The following is a 24,229-nucleotide window of genomic DNA, read 5'->3' as shown; positions in this document are numbered from 1 at the left end:
AATGGAAACACTGCAATTAACCTTACAAAGCCTCACCGGCTAACCAAACAGCATTTCTCTGCTTTTTGCTGGAATTACAGCAAGTCAGTGGAGAAACCCCTGGTATCCTAAGGCTGAACAGAAGTTCTGACAGGGAATGATGTATGTCTTTGATTAAATTTTTTAAATGGAGTGATCAGTTACCAGAAAATGGAATCTGCTTACTTGAGAGATGCTTTCAAATTATGTGTTTCATGGAAGCAAAATTAATTAAAGAGCTTCCTGGTCAGGGTAAGATGAATTACTTCATTATTCCTTATTTTTCTCCGTTGGGGGAAAGTAGGAAGACTCTGTGGTGTGGGGGTGGAAAGCTGATGTGCTGCAGAGCAGTGGGTCTCAAACAGTAATGTGCACAAGAATCGCTTGGAATCTCATTAAACTACAGCTTCTGACTGGGGACACCTGCGTGGAGGCTGACTCTGCATTTCTGGTCAGCTCCCAGGTGACGCTGCAGGTATAGGACCACGTCTCGGTAGCCAGGTTGTAGACAGACTGGCAGACGGGTTCCCCCAGCCCTTCCTTCTTACACAGCAAGGGCAGGCGGGATGGTCTCTACCACGTCTGATATGTGATGACACCACGTCCTCCAAATCACCACAGAGACCTGGGAGCCCAGCAGACGCAGAGCCCAGGGGCCTCGAGACTGGGGGGCTTGCGCCCCGACTACAAAGTTCAACTTGGCCTCATACCTCTGAGTCATCCTGAAGGGAGACTGGATGGGGCCCCCAGCTGCAGACCGCCCCTACCAGGAGTACTTCACATGGCTCGTGTCTAAGGTCAGCACCCAGGACTCAGCAAGCACACAGACCACCAGCCCCGAGGCAAGACTGAGAGTGACCTAGTGCCACTCACTGCACCTGCAGGGAACCTGCCGGCTCTGTCCTCCAGTTAGTCCCCACTTGGTGTCCTGGGTCCCAGAAAGCACCCCCCAAGCCTCTCAGAGCGGGACCAGCATTCGCCTTGATCTCTGTCTGCTCTCCTGCAACTCTGAGTGGTGCTGAGGAGCCCTCGTCTGATGGCCTGTGTCCCCTCCCAGCCCCGTTTTTCCGGCCCCAACCCACCTCTGCTTCGTCAGAGCTCTTGGAGGGTCTCCGTTCAGCCCCTTCTTACCTGTGACCTGGTGCTGCTGGGAGTTCGAGACCCGGTCTAGGCTGTTGCAGCGAGGGCACGTGATGGCTGATGCCTTCTCTACCTCATGCTGTTCTCTCTCAAGCCTGGCCTTCAGGAGAGTTCTTTGTCCCTTCCACCATTTTTTTTTTTTTTTTTTTGAGCTATAAACAATCAAATGCATACATCTCAAGTTTATACTTAACGCCTCTTGAGCTACACGAGTCACCAGCCAGCTCCAGCTCCGAGCATCTCCACTGCTCCTGGAAGGCCCCTTGGCCCTCTGGCCCTGCCCACCTCCTGCCACAGGTGAGCACAGCTCTGATTCTCAGCACAATCATCCATTAGTTTTCCCTGTTCTCAGTGTCTCAACTCGTCCTCTGTTTCTCCTGTTCTGCAAACAACAAACCCAAGACAAGTGAGTTGGTTTTTCTGACCTGGTTCTGTAACTGAGAAGGACTCTGGCCTTCTCAGAACAGATTACCCTTCCCCTGTCCACATCCGCAGTCCACCTCCTGTCTGCAGAAGAGCTTCTGCCTCCTTGGCCTTCCCCGAGTTCCAAAGAGTAAAATTAATCCAAGAAGCGAGAAAATACAGAAAGGAAAAGAGTCAAGACAAAATAAGAGTTTAGCCATTAAGAAAGTCAAGGTCCTTCAGTTCAGTTCAGTTCAGTCGCTCAGTTGTGTCCGACTCTTTGTGACCCCATGAATCGCAGCACGCCAGGTCTCCCTGTCCATAACCAACTCCTGGAGTTCACTCAGACTCACGTCCATTGAGTCAGTGATGCCATCCAGCCATCTCCTCCTCTGTCCTTCAGTTGCTCCTAAAGGGCTACAGATAATATTTTGAGCCATTTCCTTTGCTTTGCAGATACTGAAACCCCCACAGGTGGAAGAAACTGACTGCACGCTGATCACAAGCACACAGACCCCAGAGTAGTTGAAGCCAGGTTGATGGAGTTGACTCCTGATTACCTCACCACCAACCAATCAGAACAATGTCCTCCAGCGGATCACACACCCCATGACACCTTCTCCCTCGCCATGTCTTTAAAAATCTTTCTCAGAATTTATCAGGGAAATATAGGCCTTTAGAGCATGAGCTACCTGGACTCTCTGTTCAGTGCTGCGATAAATACTGCACTTCCCTTCACCACCAAGGGGTGTCAGTAGACCGGCTTTACTGCCTGTGGGTGAGTATTTCGGCTTTATTGACTATGCCAAAGCCTTTGTGTGGATCACAACAAATTGTGGAAAATTCTTAAAGAGATGGGAATACCAGACCATCTAACCTGCCTCTTGAGAAATCTGTATGCAGGTCAGGAAGCAACAGTTAAAACTGGACATGGAACAACAGACTGGTTCCAAATAGGAAAAGGACTACACCAAGGCTCTATATTGTCACCCTGCTTATTTAACGTCCGTGCAGAATACATCATGAGAAATGCTGGACTGGAGGAAGCACAAGCTGGAATCAAGACTGCAGGGAGAAATACCAATAATCTCAGATACACAGATGACACCACCTTTATGAAAGAAAGTGAAGAACTAAAGAGCCTCTTGATGGAAGTGAGAGAGTGAAAAAGTTGGCTTAAAGCTCAATATTCAGAAAATTAAGATCATGGCATCTGGTCCCATCACTTCATGGCAAATAGATGTGGAAACAGTGGCAGACTTTATTTTGGGGAGCTCCAAAATCACTGCTGATGGTGATTGCAGCCATGAAATTAAAAGATGCTTACTCCTCGGGAGAAAAGTTATGGCCAACCTAGATAGCATATTAAAAAGCAGAGACATTACTCTGCCAACGAAGGTCCATTTAGTCAAAGCTATGGTTTTTCCAGTAGTCATGTATGGATGTGAGAGTTGGACCATAACGAAAGCTGAGCGCCAAAGAATTGATGCTTTTGAACTGTGGTGTTGGAGAAGACTCTTGAGAGTCCCTTGGACTGCGAGGAGATCCAACCAGTCCATCCTAAAGGAAATCAGTCCTGAATATTCATTGGAAGGACTGATGCTGAAGCTGAAACTCCAATACTTTGGCCACCTGATGCGCAGAACTGACTCATTGGAAAAGACCCTGATGCTGGGAAAGACTCAGGGGGGAGGAGAAGGGCTGACAGAGGATGAGATGGTTGGATGGCATCACTGAGTCAATGGACATGAGTTTGAATAAGCTCTGGGAGTTGGTGATGGACAGGGAGGCCTGGCGTGCCGCAGTCCATGGGGTCGCAAAGAGTTGGATGCAAATGAGCGGCTGAACTGAACTGAGTGGGCCCAAGTTTGATTAGAGTCTGACCTGAATACCATGGTAGGGGTGCTGCCCGGCTGTTTCACTCCAAGCCCCTTGTGTCCTCCCTGACTGGGTGCAAACACAAACTCAGAGTCACACTCGTGATGTGGACAGGACATCCCTCCACAATGAGGTGTTGTGGCTCCTAGAAAGCAAAGGACCCAATTATAAACTTGACTTTTCACTGACTGGATATTCAGTGATATTAAGCAAAAACAGATTAACTTTTTTTTTGGTGTGATAATGAAACTGTGGTTATTTTTCAAAGACTAAGCAAGATGTGCACACATGCGAGACTGGGTAGGAGGGGGTGGAGGTGTGGAAGAAATAAGCTCAGCCGTGTTGAGAATTACAGAAGCTTGGTGATGGGCATATCAAGTTCACTAAACTAGGCCACTCTTTATGTTTAAAATTTCCCACTATAAAAAGAAAACTCAAAGCTTTTCTTTCAATTAAACATTCACAAAGATGTTCTCCTGAAATATGACACAGGGTGAGTGACTTTTAACACCCCCTGAGGGGGTGACATTGGCACCCACAGACCCCTATGTGGTCAAAGCAACAGTCACGGTGGGCACCCTGGCGGGTGGATCAGATCAAGCACTGTTCTCAGCCCTTCCAAGGCCCCCTCAACACTCAAAATAGAACAGGGTCCCTGCCGTGAACTCGGGCCTGACACATGTGGCTCCCGGCTCCTTCTCCAGCCCTCCTGTCCCTGAGACTCACCAGCCACTGTCACACTGGGCTCCTGCTCTTGCGTGCCACACACTCACTCCGGGGTTAGGGCCTTCAAGCTGGAAGGTCTCCCCAGATACACGGCTCATTCCGTTTCCAAACAGCCCCCTCCCGAAGAAGTTCTTCCATGACCAATCACACTGTCACCCACCCTCGTTCCTCTCCAGCCCTTACCTTCTTTCTTCTTTCCAGCACCTCTGACTATCTGACCTGCTCTATATATTTCATTGTTGACAGTCTGTCTGCCACACTGAAGATGAGCTCCCCTAGCAGGAAGGTGCTTGGTCCCTACCCTACCCCCTGCCCGTCTCCAGCACAGAGGACAGGCCAGGACTCAGCAGCGAGGTGCTCAGCCCCATCCCGTCTCCAGCACAGAGGACAGGCCAGGACTCAGCAGGGAGGTGCTCAGCCCCCTCCCGTCTCCAGCAGAGGACAGGCCAGGACTCGGCAGGGAGGTGCTCAGCCCCTTCCCGTCTCCAGCACAGAGCTAAGGCCTGCACTCGGCAGGGGCAGGGAGGTACTCAGCCCGCTTCTGTCTCCAGCACAGAGGTCAGGGAAGTACTCAGCCCCTTTCTGTCTCCAGCACAAAGGTCAGGGAGGTACTCAGTCCCCTCCCGTCTCCAGCACAGAGGGCAGGCCAGGACTCAGCAGGGAGGTGCTCAGCCCCCTTCTGTCTCCAGCACAGAGCTCAGGCCTGAACTCGGCAGATGGGGAGCAGATGCATGATCAACACCGAAGAGACAGACACGCAGGCTGCTGAGCAGAGCACCTCTAGAAGGGTGTCCTGGAGCCAGACATGAAGAAATGCTCGCTCATGACCTGTTTATGGACCCTCAAAGGCAAGAAGGTACCACCTTGAGAACCGAGTGTAGGCAGAAATGGCACAGAATCAAACCAACTTTGCCTGCAATGGGAGGAACCAGGCCTCAGGACAATCTGAGCAGTGAGACACAGCGACTAATTCCTGAGGTCAAAGTGGGAGTGACACACCACTGCTAAAACCAGAAACGCTTGACAGAAACAGTCATGATCTGATAGAGCAGCTACACCTGTGGTCAAAGCCCTTGCGAAGCCAGGAGCACTCCAACCACCTGCTGTCCTGAGCATCACATTCTAGAACTTGGAGAACTGCCTCCTCCTTAGCAGACTCAGAGCTGCTGGAAGTCCAACAGCTTCATGAGGCCCCAGAGCCCACCCACTCCTGAAGCAGAACCTGCTCTGACCATGACCACGTGCTCATGCCCTGCTGTCCCTGTCAGGACCAAATGCCTCCAAGGTCCTGGCTTCAACTTGATGGCTTTTCCCACAACTCTTCTAAATCTGGACACCATTTAAGAAAGCAGGTGTGAACAGTTCAGTAAGGCGAGGTAACCAGCTTCAGGCTCAGCTATGTGTATTGGGGTGGGGAAACAGCAAGAGGTGGGGGTTCCAGGTATTAGGATACAGGCAGCCTCGAGTTGGGTAGGGGTGGAGGGAGGGTAAATACACACACAAACCCACTGTTGACACCACCTGTTACGCAAGCCCCAAATCACCCCCCTCATCAGCACCAAAAATAACATGAAGCATCACTCCCTGAGCACGTGCTGGCGCTCTACACTGCTTCTCTTGCCCTCACACCGACCCGGCCCCACCAGTGCTCTTAAGCTCCCAGGTTACAGGTAAGAAAAGGAGGCTTCGAGTTACCCTAGCATCGTCAGGATTGAAAGCAGACTGGCTTCAGCACACGAGAAGCTATTTAAGGTGGAGAGCCAGGCTGTGTGCACGCGCTGCACAGCAACCGCACCTGATGGGGGAAGCCAGAGTCTGGCCAGCTCTGAAGGTCCCTGGCCTGTGGTTCCCAATTCCATGTTGTCGTCCTGAGAATGAAGTTTCTCCAACATACCTGAAACGATGGCATCATTCAGCAATGGTGAGGGGTGAGGGATCAACTGAAGCTTGCCCTGAAAACATTTTTGCTCTCCAGTTAGTCCACTACATAACCTTGGCACAAGGGGGCTATTTTGGGCTACCTTCGATATTTACCGAATTCAATAATGTAACTATAGAAAAAATATAACAAAAATAACAGCTATGTAAAAAGCTTGAGTGGCACATGTGCTAGTTTAAGTGTTCATAACTGGAGCCTGAGAACACAGCCCAAGTGGGTCCTTAGTATTCCGGAATGATACCCAGCCAGCATTTAATGGCAGCTGCCTGTGAGGATGGTGGGGAAGTGCTGTCTAGAGGCTTGAGCTCGACCTTGACCTGTTAACGTTTAATTTTTTAAAGGGATTTGGTGGATTTCCAGTACAAAGACTAAAGTTGACGATTCAAAGGAAATGCATCCAAAGTTTCCTGGTGGGCGAACAATGCTGACTTAAACATTCCAACTTTTCTGAATATTACAAATGTTTATGTTACAATTGTGGAAAGATTAATCAACTTTAAAATACAGTCTTAAAATGAACAGAAAACAACCCGTAGGTTCTACAGGGGAACATATGGCTAAAGAAGTTAGTAATTGCAGCTCATTAATAGCAATAACCACCCATATCTCTACAGAGTAATGTAACTAAGAACCACAGGCAAAATGTATGAGCTCAATGGATGAAGAATGCTTGTGTGACTGGTCTTTGAAAGGGTAGCTCTCGCAACATGCACACACTCATACAACTTAAACTGTGCCATATGCAAAAAAAGACAAGACATTATTTAGAGCAGTACTGGTGATTTAAAAATTTTAATTTCTTTTAACCTTGTATTTAAAAACAACATAAGACATTTTACAATCTCTTATACAGATATTCACAAATTCAAACCATTTACTGGGTTCATATTAACTGTCAATCCACACAGGGTTTTTACTGGTATTCAGCGAGTCTCGGCTCTTAGACCGAAGTATCAGCTATCTCACCGATAGCCAGGTGCACATAGTACTTTCAGGCCTGCTGCATGGACAGGATTTTTATAATTTTCAAATAAATGCCATTTCTTAAAATACTAATTCCACTCAAGAGTCCAGCAAAAACACAACCCATCCAGGTCCAGGTTTGCCAAGTGGTACTTTATTGAGAAGCAGCCTTGACTTTAATTTCCGGAGGCTTACAACGAACAGGTGCCCCGTGGCCACAGTGTACCCCCTCCCCGCATCAGCTTTTGTCTGGCCCCCATGAACACCCCATGCTTCCCTTGTGGCTCAGCTGGTAAAGAATCTGCCTGCAATGCAGGAGAACTGGGTTCAACCCCTGGGTTGGGAAGATCCCCTGGACAAGGAAAAGGCTACCCACTCCAGTATTCTGGCCTGGAGAATTCCATGGACTGTATAGTCCACAGGGTTGCAAAGAGCTGGACACAACTGAGCGACTTTCACAGGCACCCTACAGCCCTGGGACAGGCAGGGACCTGACCACAAACTGGGACCCAACTTCTAATGCAGATTGAGGAGTGAGGCCAGCACTTCATCTCTGGGAGCGTCCCCCCCTGCATAGAGACATTTGGACGTCATCTCTGAGGTCTTCTGTCCAACTTCTAAGCTTTAAACTTGACACTGGAATGAAGAGCAAATAAACGGCCTTTTTCAAAAGCTTCTGTTCCTTTTCTGGATCATGACACAGGCTCTAACCTGCAACAGCTGAGAATGAAGATTGAATTTTCTCCGGTATAAGCTGCTGCAAAGTGATCTGCACAAATGTTCTGTGGCTTAAAACAGACCATCTTTTTACATGTCTGGCATTTCAGACACTTAAGTTCTTCTTTGTTATGTGAGACTCGGCTTTTACTTGGGCTTCCACTGTGGTTCAAAGTGTAAAGAATCTGCCTGCAATGCAGGAGACCCAGGTTCTTCTAAGTTTCTCACCTCCTTGACAAGGTTCCCAGGAAAGTCATCCCAAACCAATGACTTCTGTCTGCATTTAGGTTTATATAAACTAAATCTGGGTAGTTTTGTATGCAGGAGCCAAGGGGAGAACGGCACTGTGGCAGTCCTCTAGGTGCCGTCACAAAGCACGACTGCCCCAGCTCCTGAACAGACACCGTCTCATAGCTCTGGCGGCCAGAAGCCCCTGATCAAGGGATGGGCAGGGCTTGTTTCTTGCCTCTCTCCGTGTCTTCACGTGGTCTTCTCTTGGCCTGTGTCCCAATCTCTTCTTGTAAGAACACGAATGTTGGATGAGGGCCCACCTGAAAGGCCTCATTTTAACTTCTGAGAGACCCTGTCTCCTCACAGTCTCATTCTGAGGCACTGGGGTTAGAACTTCAATGAACATATGAATCCAGGGGATACAGCTCAGCCCAGAACAGCTCCAGAGTTTGACTTTCTTCACAGCCCTTCACGTAAATATCTGTAGTAGGTTTAACTTAAGTATTGAGAAGAGGATTTAAAACCCAAAAGATAGAGCCATGTCACAGCAACAGAACTGATGTGAAGGCAAAGTCCACGTCTGATGAGGCACCACACCTGTCAGGGTGTGTGGAGGCTGGCAAAGGCTCTGCAGCAGCTTCAGGTGGAGAACGGTGATAAGACAGTGAAGTCCAGACTTCAGGGAACTTAAATTCTGAAATAAAAGCCAGCATCTCACTTAATGGCTGTGACTCCAGCACTTTGTGGATGGACACGCCAAAGATGAGCAGAGTCCTCACCCAGATCCAAACCTGCCTTCCCCACATCCCTCCCCCTGACCCCCAAAACAGCCTCTGAGGCCCCAGTCCCCAGCCACTGCATCAGAGGAACCTGGGTGGCAGGTGTGAACCCAGCCCTGGGCCCGGGCACCTGCACTTTAACAAGACCTACCTACCAGCCCCAAGAGCTGTAAGCTGTCATCTCTGCACCCATGAGAAAGGCCATGCTTGTCCAAGCTGCAAAGCTGAGCACCCCTTTATCTCAGGCAAGTGCAGTCTAGCACAGGCAGGCGGGTACTCTGTACACACTCACGGTCCATATCCTCACACCCTCCGGGAGGTCCCTGGAAGCCCCACACATCATACTGCTAAAAATCACAAGACAGATCCCTAGGTAACCCGATCTAATAGTTTGTCCCAAACAACAGATTCCCTCTCTCTGAGTAAAATCACACTGCAAACAATGACAATGATTCTCATTCACAAGGAAGACTATACTAATGCTTTCAAGCGTAAAGATTAATTATGAACGTCAGAGAGCCTGAGCTGATTACATTAGCCACCTCAAAGAGGAAGCAAGCAACACTCCTCCTGGAAACTCAGTACAACCTGTCTGAGCAAGGCCTCAAGACTCCGGACAGGCAGCCACGTAACCAGAGGGCCCCACTCATGTGGGGAGATGCCTGGGATGCGTCTTTTCCAGCTGTATCCTTCCCTGAGGTCCATTCCACTGGTTTCAAGACAAATGGGTTCTCTGGTCTCAAGGCCACAATTTGGGAGACTTTGGGTTGTAATCTATACAGTTCCAAGAATTCATCCTTGATGAACCCAAGTGTAATATGCCCTGTCCAAAATTCAGATTTTCTCCTGGTTTGAAGGCCTTTCTGTAGGCTGCATGTATGTACATGTATGTACCGGCTCCTACGGGAGATAAAGTCCTTCCTCTTTGGCAGGAGAATAGAGCATGGCCAGGCTGCGTTAGCTATTAGCTCTTTTTCCTGTGGGTCCTCATGTGTGCAGCAATTGAACCAGCTATTTCTGCATTCTTCTTGTTCTGGCCAAAATAATCTAGAAATTCACCATCTGGCCCAATCAAGTACATTATGATTGTATGATCCACCTGCAGAAAAATGGGGAAAGGGAAGGATGACAAAAAGTTCACCAAAATAAGCTCCTTACTGTACTGAATAAATCCAGCAGGTAAGACGCTAACCTCTGCAGCATCTATTATTTCCATCATTTAGGGAACGGGCCTAAGTCTATTACAGTCAATTCACAACCACAAATTATCTAAAATCTTTTGTTTCAGAAATTTGCCCTAACTATTGCTTGACACATCAAGCGAGAACTTGGAATTCTTTCAGTTCAATCCTTAACACACTCATCTACACAATTCTGAGGAAAGAACACACTTCTAAGAAATGGCTGCTGCTGGCCTTCACAAAGCTGTGGATCACCGATGCCTGCTTGGAAAGAGTCCATGTTTACGAGTAAAATATTTTATCTGACCCCTTAACCACATCATAAAGAGATATCACATGGGATTAAAAGGGTTGGTGAGAAATTACTTTCTTTATTAAGTTCTTGAGTATGTTCTTTTATGTTTTTGGAAGAACTAGTTATCATTCATCACATCCTAAATTCTACTTACCATGTTTTATGAGAAAAAACCCAGACCACTAACCACTAAACACATAATATATATAAATTCCAACACAGTATTTAGTTCGGATATTAGTGGTTCAAAAGGAAACATGAAAATGAGCAGAAGACTTGGCCCTTGGAATCCCTGGAATTTATTCCAGGCTTGACTGCTATTCGCCAAGACAAAGACAGGAATGTGATCACACATACCAGACTGGAGACACCCCAAATATACCCGGACACACATGCTATGTCTGTGAAGTTGTCATGCTTTTACACACACACATTTATAAAGAGAGAGCAAATGGAAAGAGTCACTAGCCTACTCACATCGGAAAGAATGCAGAGCCAGGGGCTCAGACAGCTGCTGCTCTCAGGGGTCTGGGGACAACTCACCTCGGGAGGGCAGGGGCCTGCATTTCTCCAAACAGCTGACAGCCAGAACGAGGCCTCCAGGCATCTCCTGAAGCCCTACTCCATAGCTCACACCTCTTATTTTTTCACCCCATTTCTTCCTTACTTCTACTCTTTCTATTCTGTACTCTCTCCTCCTTAAAAAACCAGAATTTCAGTGTCTGTTTGGCTTAATTTTATGAGTATCCTTCATATAAATTACATTCTAACACATAGTAAAAATACTGTCCCACCCAAACTGTCAGACTGGTCAGTGGCCACGTCTCAGTGTTCACTGGGGTTGTGGGCTGAGCAAATCATCATGCTTCCACTGTAAAGTTCGAGTAGTTTCTAGTGCAGAGAAAGGACACTACCACCCGCTGACAAGCACCTCCATGTGCCATCTTAACCCAGAAGACAGGTATTATCTCCTCTGCAAGCGACAAACAGGCTCCAGGGGCGCAAGTGACATAATTATTAAGTGCCAGAGCAAGCTTAGAACCTAGATCTACCCCATTCCAAAGTCCATAGTCTTTGGACTGTCCCACCACCGTCTCTACAGGAATGCTGGGGAGCAACCACGCAGTGTGTCTAACATGCAGTTTGTACACATACATACATACTCCTTCAGACCCCCTAGGTTCTCCTCAGGGGGCACCACCGCCACCAGGTCCTCCTGGATTCTTCCAGACAATCCTTTTGCATTTATCAGTGTGTCAATACCCACCCATTTCTTTTTATGCAAAAGTGACAACACATTATGGGGCTTCCCTGGTGGCTCAGTGGTAAAGAACTTTACCACCTGCTAATGCAGGAGACGCAGGTTTAATCACTGGGTTGGGAAGAGCTCCTGGAGAAGGAAACGGCAACCTACTCCAGTGTTCCTGAATGGGAAAGCCTGTGGACAGAGGAGCCAGGCGGGCTACAGTCCTTGGGGTTGCAAAGTCAGACACAACTGAGTAACCACCACCACACTATACTTGTTTCCCCACGTGGCAATATACTGGATGTTGTTCTGTATCAGTACATGTATAGAAGCCTTTTAAAAAATGGTTGCTTGGTTTTCAGTCCATTTACAAACAATGCTGTAGGTTTTATCTGTAGGGCAGATTCCAAAACATACGGTCTCTAACCTAAAAAGTATTTAAATGCTTTAAATGCTGATGATAATACAAATGGCCTTCTGAAGAGGGTGTATCAGTTGAATCCCATGAACAAGGCATGGAAGTGCCAGTGGGTCCAATTTCACTCGCTGTAGTGTTTTCTCTTTCCGTAAATAAGATCATGACAATATATTTGGCCTTTCTGATCCAACAGGTGAAAGATGACATCACATTATACAACTCACACTTCTTTTATTAAGACTGAACATCTCAGGTTTGAAAGCCATGTGTATTCTTTTCCAAAAGTATTTTCTAACTAACACTTTGAAAATAATACAACATTACACATATCACACGATGGCTTGCACACGTAGCTGTCAGGAATGTGTAGCACATTCAGGTTATGCACACTATGGGTCTGAGGATACCATGAGCATTCAAAGCCAGAAGCTCATCTCTGTTGCTACTGAGATTAAAAAAATCTTCCTTTACCTCTCCATCTTAAAAGTACTCCCTTACTCCCTGCATATCCTTAAATCTTAAGTTCCCCTACCATCTCCTCAAGGAACAAAACCACACTAGTTGAAAAAAACCAAGAAGCTGGAGAATGTCTCCTCCTACTGGTTGATTTCGCAAGTGTATAGCAGTGAACTCAGTTGGATATGACTGAAGTGACTTAGCAGCAGCAGCAGCAGCAGCAGCAGCAGTGAACTTGCTGACTCTTACCAAAACATTGCATTCTATGGTTGTAGATCAGTATTTATTTCTCAAAATGGGGTCTCAGATGGGTTCTAGAGGGTTTAAGAAACCTCCACAAGATTTAAATATTCACATTTTAAAGATTAAGATGAATACCCATATTCCAGATTACCTGCATGCCTATCTTAGGGTGCACATCTCAGCCCGTGTTTGGTTTGTTTATGAGCTCACTGGCGCCTTGCCTTTCACTGCTGGTTATGGTCAGACAAGAAAAGATGAACTCTTACTAAGTGAAGACCAACCAGCTCAAAGGTTTCAAAGTATTTTTATCTGTCTGTCTATCTACCTGTCTACTGCACCGCTCAACCTGTGGGATCTCAGTTCCCCAACCAGGGACTGAACTCTGGCCCTTGCAATGAAACCGTGGAGTACTAACCACTGGACCACCAGGGAATTCCCTCAAGGTATTTTAAATAAAAACCGATGAGGGTCAGTTGCCGATAGAGGTGGGTATCTGACAGCAGTGTGACCCAAATCACATTCCTGTGCTAAGCAGTGCTCTGGGTTCAGCAAAGTATCTCTTAACATTAGCTGAATGTTTTAACTGAGTATTTTAGGTTGTTTGGTCTAATCTGTAAAATTTAACTTTAGAATTATGAGCTATAAGCACAAGACTAAGGAGTGTTAACTAGTTGACAATAGTGTGTACGTTTAATTTAATAAAGCTGTTCAACCCGGGAAGTCTGACTAACTAGCTCAAATACTCCCACTATTATCAAAGTTAAGCTCAAAACCAGTCAGTACAACTCTCTCTTACAGAAAGATAAAGAAGTCTGAAAAGCTCTTTCTCCTCAGCTTCTTCTTGTGCTGTTAGTGTGACAAGAGGAAACCACAGTAGGTCCTCCTACTACTTTGCTTAGAGTATAAGAAAAAATGCTGATTTTTCTCTTTTTCTCTCATGAACTCAAGTTTGCCTAAGTCTATGAGGCACCAGAACTAAAAATAAGATTACTATGTGGGTTTAAGGCAAAGGGACCAGAAACACACCTTTAATTTAGGCCAAAGGCTATGGGGCACCCGCATGCTCCAGGTTCAAAGGTGGTGGGGGAATCACAGTGGGCTGTAGAGGTAGCCCTGCAGTGAGACGCTCCCTCTGCACACCCTCCTGGAAGCCGGCCATGGTGCTGCTGGCACACCAGTGATTCAGGGTCCTGACCGTCTTTCTACAAAACCAGCTCTGCAGCTGGAAAGCCTCTTATGATTCATCACTTTGTCACAACAATATTTCAGAGAAAATAGAGCATGACAACCGAGAAAAATCTTGAAATAATATTAAAATACAATGTAAGCACTTCATGTGATAGGGAAGTATGTCCATGTTGGCAAGGAAACTGGGTGGGTAGGGGTGGTGCTTATGCTTCACTGAGAAACCACTGACAAGAAGAGGAACAAGGTGACTGAGACTCCTGGGTACTGCTGATGAATGTGAAGACAGCTCTCTAACATAAGGGCTGCAGAAGAACCACCTAATAGAATTTGTTCTTCATTTTAAAAAAGCATATTGAATACCTAATTATGCAGAGCCTAACAGTTGCAAATGCAACTAAACACAAAATTATGTAAATGTATAAAGTTGGTATGAAAAGAAATCTTATAAAAAGTAACTGCCTATGGCTTTATTTTCTCTTGGTTTTCAGAATTCTTACTCACTCAACCCAAAAATGCAGGTCCCTAAGGCCTAATACTGCTTCTCAAAAGGAGCATATTTCTTAAACCTCTTCATTAGAGGACAGAGAGAACCAATAGTGTTTATAAACTAAAAATGAGCTTTGCCCAAAATGATTATTTTATCTCTAGTGAATTTAAGATAGCCCAGATTTTAATATACTGCTCTACAATTTTACATGGCATGAGAAAAATGGGCAATTAAATAAACTATTAGAACAAAAAATTTAATCATCCTTCAAAAACTATATATACTTTTCTATCCCCTCAAGCATCCCTAATTATTAAGGAATTTGCTATCATCTCAGATTATTTACCGTTTTCATTTTGCTTTTAAAGCCAGTCGCCATGGAAAGCTTATAAATGTCTGAGACCTGGGAGCCCGCCCAGGTGTTGAAACTGAGCATTTACTTACTATGTAGTCCTCATCTTCGTCCTTGGGGCCAGGGCTGTAATACACTCTGAATGCTCTGGCCACTTGATCGATCTCTTCTTTTGTGCCAGTCAAGCCAATCAGTTTGGGAGAAAATTCTAAATAAAAAATGAGAAAGACAGTGAAAAAGAAGAGGCAAAAAACAACCATCCCTACTTCAAAAAACAGTTATAAAGCTACTGCTACTTTCTTCCTGTGAGTCCCTAAACAGTTTTTCATGTTTCAAAGAAGAAATTAATCTAAAACAAATGAAAAATTCCCTCTGTGATATATGTCACATTCACCAAGACAGACCACACTGGAATTAAACCAGAAATCAATAGCAGAAAGATATCTGGAAAATCCCCAAAACACATGGAAATTAAACATACTTCTAAATAACACAAGGGCCAAAGAAGAAATCTCAAAAGAAACTTAAAAATCAAAATGGAAATACAACTTATTGAATGCATATAGTAGAAAAGAAGACATAAAACGTATAAGTTTCTACCTTAGGATCTAGAAAAAGAGAAAATTAAATCCAAAGTATGCAGAAGAGAATTAGAGCAGAAATCAGTGAAACTTAAAACAGGGTATTAATAGAGAACAGCAATGAAACCAAAAGTTCTTGATAATGTATGTCAAATCCTTTCATGATTATCTAATAAAGCTGGAAGCAAAGTATTCTAATTATTTGTCTTAACTTTTGTTAATTTAGTTGTTTTTAAACATTTAGGTATAGTTCTGAGATATGCTGAAGTTTAAAGATATTCTTATGAATTAAGCATGACAGTTTTCCATTGCATCATATGAGAAAAAACTTGGCTGATGATTAGTTCATGCCAGGTCAAAATACCTGTGCCTCATTTTCCAGCACATAATCTCACAGCATGCATTTGCTATTAAGTTTTTGGAATTTGTATAAGTAAGCTGGGGAAGTCACTTACAAAACTTGGATTCATCAGACCACTGAGCCGAGTCCAGCATTTAACAGCAGCACTTTCTTTCAAAGGGAGAGGAAACCCATTATCATTCTCTGGTCTAACTCATTCTAAATTGAAAAACTGCTCAGAAACTAAAAAAGCAAGGTGGTTTGTCTTACTTCCCCATTCTCTGAGTAAATGAAGAGAAGCTAAGTGAAGCCTGAACTAGCTGCACATCCAAATCTTTTAAAACAATTGCTGAAACTCCAGTAATTTTCTAAATACCAACTTAAATACTTAAAATTCTCCCCAAATGCAACTAGAAATGGTATCATCATCAACCACTGTACTTACTAATAAAGAATATTACCATAGGGTCTTGGTATTTCCATTAGGTACAGCAACTCAAACATTTACTCATTTGGGGATACCCAAGTTTGGTTAATATGTGATGATAAGTAAAAGTCAGTATGACACATATTTAAATTTGAGATCATTAATTACCCAATGAGTTACACCTGCTTTTGAAAAATAACAATGCTATTGCTCCAATTTCTGACAAACCTGTAAGCTGTGGATATAAATTCTGCTTATATATAATAAAAATTCTAAAACTTCAATGAGAAAATAACCCTTTGTAACCTTGGGTTAGGCAAGTATTTCTCAAAGATGAAACCAAAAAAATTATCCATTAATAAAAAAGAACAAACTAATAAGTGGAACTTCTCCAAAATGGAAGTGTGAAGTGAAAAATTAAAGTCACGCAGTTGTGTTTGTGAATATACAGTCCATGGAATTCTCCAGGCCAGAATACTGGCGTGGGTAGCCTTTCCCTTCTCCAGGGGATCTTCCCAACTCAAGGACCGAACCCAGGTCTCTCACATTGCAGGTGGATTCTTTACCAGCTGACCCACAAGGGAAGCCCTCCAAAATGGAAACTGCTCTTCAAAATACATGGCTGACATGACGAGCCATAGGCTAAAAGGAAATATCAGCAAATCATGCACCTGATAAAAGACTTTTATCAGGAATATAAATAATAAACAAATACTTAAGTAAAATAAAACAAACAGCTCCATAAAAATGAAAAAGAGATGTGGAGACACTTTACCAAAGACATACAGATGGCAAGTAACGGTATGAAAAGATGCTTAATATTAAAAGTTATTAAGGGAAATGCATTATTAAAACCACAATGAAACACCACTAAAACACCTACTGAAGTGGCTAAAATTAAAAAGACTGACCCTACCAAGTGTGGCAAGGATGTGGAGGAGCTGGAGCTCTCATATGGTGCCAGTGGGCGTGTAAAAATGCACAACCACTTTGGGAAAAAGTCTGTCAGCTTCTTAAGAAGTTAAGCATTCACCTATTACATGACCTAGCCACTCCACTCCGAGGTATTTACTCAAGGGCAATGAAAGCATGTGTCCACAGAAAGATGTGCACACGAGTGCTCTCAACAGCTTTATTTGTAAGGATCAGAGACTGGAAATAACTCCAATGTCCATCAATGGGATACTACTGAACAATAACAATGAATAAACTATTGATATACACCATAACATGGATGAATCTCAACATAATTACACTGAAGGTGTGTGTCTGTGTATGTGTGTTAGTCGCTCGGTAATGTCTGACTCTTTGTGACCCCATGGGGTGTAGCCCACCAGGCTCCTCCATTCATGGGATTTTCCAGGCAAGAATACTGGAGTGGGTTGCCATTTCCTTCTTCAGGGGATCCTCCTGATTCAGGGATTGAACCCAGGTCTCCTGCACTGCAGGTTGGCTCTTTACTGTCTGAGACAACATGGATGAATCTCAACATAATTTTACTGAAGGAAGTCATTAAAAAAAAACAGCATATACTGTATAATCCCATTTACATAATCTTATAAATTTGCAAACTAATCTGTATCGATAGAAAGCAGATAAGTGGTTGCCTGGAGATAGAAGGTAGGTGCAGGGAAGAGACATGAATACCAAGGGTACGTGGAAGCTGATGGGGGTGACGGGTACGTTCACTCAGACTGTGGTGATGGTGTCCCGAGTTCTTACATGTGTCAAAAGGAACACACTATGCTGTACTTTAAGTACTCTTTTTATATATGAACCATCTCTCATTACATGTGTTAAATAATAAAACATACAGCAGGTCTTTCATAAAACACATTTGAAAATAACTCAGTTCTTGAGGGTATGTATTAGGTGTCATATAATAAAAATAATAAGAAAACAATTCATTAGTCCTTCTGACCAGTAGCTTAAATCAATTTCACCATAATTAAAATCGAAATTCCTGATTTTTAAGCACCCATGTTCCACGCACTAGTAGAACCACAAAACCTGTCTGATCAGATTTTTACTCATTATTATTATTATTATTTTTTTGCTTCCAGTGTTTAATCACATGAATTTTAACAAGTCATTCTTTTCTTTCCTTTTACGTATCTTCTCTTACTTGAATTATATTTAATTGAATTATGGCTGATTTACAATACTGTGTTCTCATCACTTTTTTTAGCTGAAAAAACTTGAATTTAGAGAAATTACCCAAACTCATAAGAACCTAAATTTTCACTCTTAATTCTATCATAATTTCTAGCCTTTAAAAGTCCCTTCTAATAGGCTTTAAGTACATGTTGAGATGTTTGAACTGAAATTCTTCCTTAAAACAGCTATGTGTGTATCATTTATACTTTAGATTTATAAAATATGCACTGACTTCAAAAATGTGTTTATATTTAGTTATTTTTCTTTAATCTCCCAATGAAGATACTCCCAGAATGCATGTTTGCCCTAATTTTACGAAAGGGAGAATGAGGTTGAGCTGGAATCAGAAGCAACTGAACTTCAGTTAAGTTCAATAGCTCAATCATGTCCGACTCTTTGAGACCCTATGGACTACAGCACACCAGGCTTTCCTGTCCATCACCAACTCCCAGAGTTTACTCAAACTTATGTCCATCCAGTTGGTGATGCCTTCCAACCATCTCATCCTCTGTTGTCTCCTTCTCTTCCTGCCTTCAATCTTTCCTAGCATCAGGGTCTTTTCCAATGAGTCAGTTCTTCACATCCAGTGGCCAAAGTATTGGAGTTTCAGCTTCAGCATCAGTCCTTCCAATGAATATTCAGGACTGATTTCCTTTAGGATTGACTGGTTAGATCTCCTTGCTGTCCAAGGGACTCTCAAGAGTCTTCTCTAACACCACAGGTCAAAAGCATCAATTCTTCAGCACTCAGTTTTCTTTATGGTCCAACTCTCACATCCATATGTTGACTACTGGAAAAACCATAGCTTTGACTAGATGGACATTTGTTGCCAAAGTAATGTCTCGGCCTGTTAATATGCAGTCTAGGCTGGTCACAGCTTTTCTCCCCAGGAGCAAGCGTCTTTTAATTTCATGGCTGCAGTCACCATGTGCAGTGATTTTGGAGCCAAGAAAATAAAGTCTGTCACTGTTTCCATTGTTTCCCCATCTATTTGCCATAAAGTGATGGGACCGGATGCCATAATCTTAGTTTTCTGAATGTTGAATTTTAAGCCAACTTTTTCACTCTCCTCTTTTATTTCATCGAGAGGCTCCTGATGAATTGCTCAGAAGCAATTACGGCCTCTCAACTCAAGGCTCTCTCTTTCCTTTTTGATATATGAAGGCCAAGTTCAACCCTTCCCCTGTGACAAAATAATTTACTTACCAGCCAGAGTCACAGTTCTGAGCCACTTTCTATCCACCTGTACAACAAGTGATGGTGCCACCTGTCCCTGTATCTCACAAGGCACTGCAAGGTTCGAGTGAGCTGATCTTTCAAAAACTCTAAGCACTACACAGATGTAAAGTGTTGGAAATAAAAAATACCTTTTACATAATTGGCGATGGCTTCTTTTGTGTCCCTCTCTGGGTCAATAGTGATGAAAAGTGGAGTTAAATTTGGCAGAGTTGGAATACTGTCTGAAAGAAAGTTCTCGTTAGTCGTTATTTACATTCTAAGGGAGAAGACAAGTAGCAATTACAGCAGTGTGCAGCACAGCAAGGAGGTCAGGCAGCACAGAGGGACAGCCAAACCGATGGAGGAGGGGAGGGGAGCCTCAGGAAGCGCAGGTACAGACACGTCTGTGGTGCAGTCAGATACATATCCTAGTAAACACCCCCACCAGTGCGGACGTGCTGTTACTCAGAATCACATCATGTGGACATCCTGTCTTCTAATCCAATCCAGTGTTTGTAGGATTCCCACCCCCGCCTCCCCCCACAACCATTTCTCAAGTGCCAGGAAACTGTTAATAAGGTCTGAATATCCTGGAACAATTCATTTCCTAGTCTAACCAGCAGTCACCAGGAGAAAGGCAACGGCACGGTCTGTGATGAAAGGCTACAAAAAGCAAGGGACACAAGGCAGAGTTAAGGAGACGCAGACCGTAAGCAATCTAACATTTAGCATCAAAACAAACTTCCTCTTTGGTGGAGAATAAGGTCACAGGAATCACAGCAACTAACAAGTCTAACACTGAGATAACTGAATAATTACAACCCTCCACCAGTAACATAAGACTATGAAAAGCATAGTAACCTCAAGGGCATCAAGTAAAAATGTACTTTTTACATTATGAGACAGCTTTCTTACCTATTTCATCCACGACTTGAATCATTTTTTCTAGTTCTTCTGGACAGATATCAGGACAATGAGTAAAACCAAAATAAATCAATACCCATTGACCCAGGTAGTCCTTATTAGTTTTGGGCTCGCCAGTATGAGTTGTGAGGGAAAATGGGCCCCCAAGTAAAGGCTTTCCAATGCTCCGGTGCCGTTCCTTCTCCAGTTCTTAAAAAAACACAAACAGAAGGAGAGGAAAAAAAAGTTAATCTAACCACAGGTACTCAAATGCCTGATCTATGGTTCACACTATATTAATGACTGTGGGCACAAAATGTGGAAGAAATAAAAATAAAAAAAAGCTTTTTTTTTTTTTCTTTGTGGAAGAAGCTTAAAATATATATATATTTTAAGAGAAATAAGCATAAAGTAAAATGAAATGAAATGCTATCGTACATAATAAGGACTATAAAAAAAAAGCAGTAAAAAAAATTTCCTTCCTCTTCCAGAACAATTCAATCCTTAGCCATTAGGTGTGGCCATGATGGGGTGGAGGAGGGTCACAGCAGAACAGAATGTCTGAGACCAAGTGGGAGAGGTGGGTGGCCTGGCAGTGATGTTGGAGCCTGAGTGTGCAGGAGGGCAGCTGCATGGGGACAGGACAGAAGAAATGTGACCTTAGTTACATACAGGAGCCTGATCAAATAAGTAATATTAAACGTAAGTGTTAAAACAAATGGAAAAGGAGTTAGGACAATGGAAAGGGACAGTAGAACAAACCTTGAGGTACTGGAAAGAAATGGGAGGTAGCGCATGAACTTATGGTTTCAATACATATAGGTAGAGAAATAAATATAGCTATAAACATGTATATCTCTTTCCTAGCTCTGTCCACTAAAAGGACGGAGGAGTGGACACACCCCAACAGCACTGAGCTCATATCCTGACTTCCAAATATCATCATCTTCCACTAAAAGGAAATGAGGCTCTTTAGGGAAATGGCTGGTACCAGGGTTAGGGCAGAGAAAGTACATGATCCCAGAACATTCTACCGCAATAGAATTAAGGATGAACTCAAAAGAATATTGGAGGACTGTTGAAAGGAAACAACAGTTTGTTAGAAGGAATGCCCATTGACCAATCTGGGACAATGGGAGGGTCAAACTAAAGAGAATAGTGGACTACAACTCACTGGCTTGCAAGAAAATTATAAGCCCACACTGACATAAATACATGAATTGAATTTGATGGAGAACAGAATATTTACATGCATAAATACAGAATATTTACATACATAAATGGACATCACGAAACACACAATTACATCTTCAGTAGAGAAGAGTGACAGACACCACCTTAATCAAGTGATCAGACTGAACTTTATCAGTAACGGGACAAACTGAAATCACGTGACACCTGATAAAATGCAACAAGAACACAGCATCCTCAATCTAATCAGGAGAAAATACCAGAAAAACCCAAACTAAGGGACAGTCTACAAAATCACTGGCCTGTAATCTTCCAAGCTGTTAAGGTCATGACAATCAGGTAAAGGCTGCAAAACTGTTACAGACTGAAGGAGAACAAAGAGAGAACTAGCTATGAAGTGTGGTTCTACACTGGATCCTTCTGCTATAAAAGGAGGGCAACAGTTGGGATTTCCCTGGCAGTCCAGAGGTTAAGACTCTGTGCGCTTCCACTGCAGGGAATGAGGGTTCAATCCCCAGTAGGGAAACAAAGATCCCATGAGGAACAGCCAAAAAATGTTTAAAAAATAAAAGGAGGGTATCATTTGCAAAACTTGAACAAGATCTGAAGGTTGAACAGCAGTAATTTTCTGATTTTGTTGATTGTATTGTGGTCATGTTGAAGAACGTCCTTGTTTGTAGAAAATACACAATAAAGTATTTGGAGATGATAAGGCATCATGTCAGCAAGTACTCTCACTTTTAATACTGTTTCATAATACAGGTTTTTACAAAACAAGATTATTAACAGAAGGTGAAAATTCCAAACTAGTCAAAAGAAGCTTGGGTTTTCTAGAACTGTCTCTACTATTATTGTCCTAGTTTGTTTCATTTTGAAACTAAAGCAACTTAAGTGCATATTAAAATATGAAAATCGTAATTAGTAGAACACTGCTTGCTACACGAAAGAAATATATCTATGTATCAATATGGTGCTTATATTCCTAAGGTTCTAAAGCCTACAAATTCTCACTCCCAGATATAAACATTATCCTTTGTATAATAGCATCAAAAGAGACTCTCTAATGAATCAAAACAGAATAAGTGATACTTTAGGGATTTACTAGAAACTTCTAAAACAAACCTTAAAAGTCCTGAAATACTCGCTAAAATATAAAGTTCTTGTAAACAATTTCTAAACTCCAAGTGTTAATTCAGAGCAGCTCCTGTCGTTCCCACCCCAGGTTCTCATAACTTCCCCTGGCCGGGCAGAACCTCATTGAGTGAAGTCCTTTGCTTCTGTGTCTGCTTCACTCAACGCGCACCTCGATGGCTGGACTGCACCTTAGTTATCTTTGTACCCTCTGGACTTCTCACCATCTGCATCCTAATATGTCCACAGTAAATCTTTTCACACAGTTGGACAGTGTGCCCTGAACAGAGAGGACGGTGGGAAAACAGATGAAACCCCAATAAAGTCTGTAGTATAGTGAATAGTCATGGTTATACAAGATGGTAACATTAGATGAAGATACGTGGAAGATACGTGGGAACTCTGTCATTTTTACAACTCTACCATAAATATAAAATTATTTCAAGATACAAAGCTTAACACCAACACCACCAAGATGCTAGTCCATAGCCAGGAAGGGTTATATTAAGAGCTCACTGGATGGCATCTACTTACTCTCCGTCTTTTCTTTCTTGAAGTACTTCATTCCAGCCAATAAAGCTCCTCCAATAGCAAATGTGACGGCTAAAGACTTCCAGGAAACAGGCTACTGGGGCAGAGATTTCAAAATTAAAAGTATTAGTAAACTGCATTTAATTACACTAAATTTATTACAGTAGTTTCTAAAATACATACACAGAGGCCACGATCTTGTTAAACAGACAGGATGTTTCACAGTACCTTGGGATGAAAAAGCACAGTTACATCTGAGCTCCTAACACAATTACTAAGGCACTTCTTTCCAAGGGAACGTTCCCTAAATCAATTTCTGTTCACCTGAAAACAGCACCCAAGGCGCAAGCACCATGAGTGTTACCCCGTGTGACTGAGATCCCAACTGCTGATTTAAAAATCAGTTAATCACCTGCTTGTGCAGATACTGAGAAATAAACCAAATAAATCTGGGAAGTGAACCTAAATCTGGTTTCCAGAAGTAACAAAGCCAAAATAGAAGAGACTTAGAAGTGGAACTTCTTACAAATGGCATCATTATTTCCTTGTACTTTCTTCCAAGTCCCGCGATAAGTAAAGTAACTCATTAATCTTACCCCAGCTCCGATAACCGCTTCTCTTACTTATCACTACAGCCTAGTGGCTCCTAAGGAGAAGGCACTGGAGACCCACTCCAGTACTCTTGCCTGGAAAATCCCATGGACGGAGGAGCCTGGTAGGCTGCAATCCATGGGATCGCTAAGAGTCGGGCACGACTGAGCGACTTCACTTTCACTTTTCACTTTCAGGCATTGGAGAAGGAAATGGCAACCCACTCCGGTGTTCTCGCCTGGAGAATCCCAGGGACGGGGGAGCCTGGTGGGCTGCCGTCTATGGGGTCGCACAGAGTCGGACACGACTGACGCGACTTAGCAGCAGCAGCAGCGGCTCCTAAGTTCTTTTGGAGTCCTAGAATCCAGGAAAAACCAAAGGGAAAAAAGCATACCCAGCACGCAACCATGACGCACATTTGCTCAGTATCAGCATACAACACACAAAGCCTCTGAAGGGAGAGTCGAGTGACAAATTATAAAAACGTTAACTCTTTAATT

General features: G+C 43.4%; 1 protein-coding gene and 1 long non-coding RNA gene across 4 annotated transcripts in view; one reads left to right on the top strand and one right to left on the bottom strand.

Annotated features, from left to right (window-relative positions):
• The first annotated feature begins 1,024 nt into the window (after positions 1 to 1,024).
• LOC129649270 (uncharacterized) lies at positions 1,025 to 2,206 on the top strand. Its single transcript, XR_008713056.1, has 2 exons — positions 1,025 to 1,455; positions 2,017 to 2,206. It is a non-coding gene; the product is annotated as an uncharacterized LOC129649270 (long non-coding RNA).
• Positions 2,207 to 6,879: 4,673 nt separating this feature from the next.
• The window catches only part of LOC129649268 (protein SCO1 homolog, mitochondrial), an 18,199-nt gene continuing 849 nt past the window's right edge, over positions 6,880 to 24,229 (bottom strand). The window contains exons 2-6 of one of the 3 annotated variants that reach the window (XM_055576506.1): positions 23,142 to 23,232; positions 20,298 to 20,495; positions 19,532 to 19,624; positions 14,752 to 14,867; positions 6,880 to 8,708 (exon numbers count right to left, since the gene is read on the bottom strand). In XM_055576506.1, the coding sequence (XP_055432481.1) occupies positions 8,532 to 8,708; positions 14,752 to 14,867; positions 19,532 to 19,624; positions 20,298 to 20,495; positions 23,142 to 23,232 (675 nt within the window). In that variant the 3' untranslated portion in view covers positions 6,880 to 8,531. Of the gene's footprint in view, positions 9,893 to 14,751; positions 14,868 to 15,695; positions 15,752 to 19,531; positions 19,625 to 20,297; positions 20,496 to 23,141; positions 23,233 to 24,229 lie in introns of those variants that run through there. The other 2 variants (XM_055576507.1, XM_055576508.1) reach the window with 2 other exon arrangements.

The sequence above is a fragment of the Bubalus kerabau genome, chromosome 4, assembly GCF_029407905.1.
Source record: "Bubalus kerabau isolate K-KA32 ecotype Philippines breed swamp buffalo chromosome 4, PCC_UOA_SB_1v2, whole genome shotgun sequence".
Lineage (NCBI taxonomy): Eukaryota > Metazoa > Chordata > Mammalia > Artiodactyla > Bovidae > Bubalus > Bubalus kerabau.
This window is presented reverse-complemented; position numbering and strand designations above follow the sequence as displayed.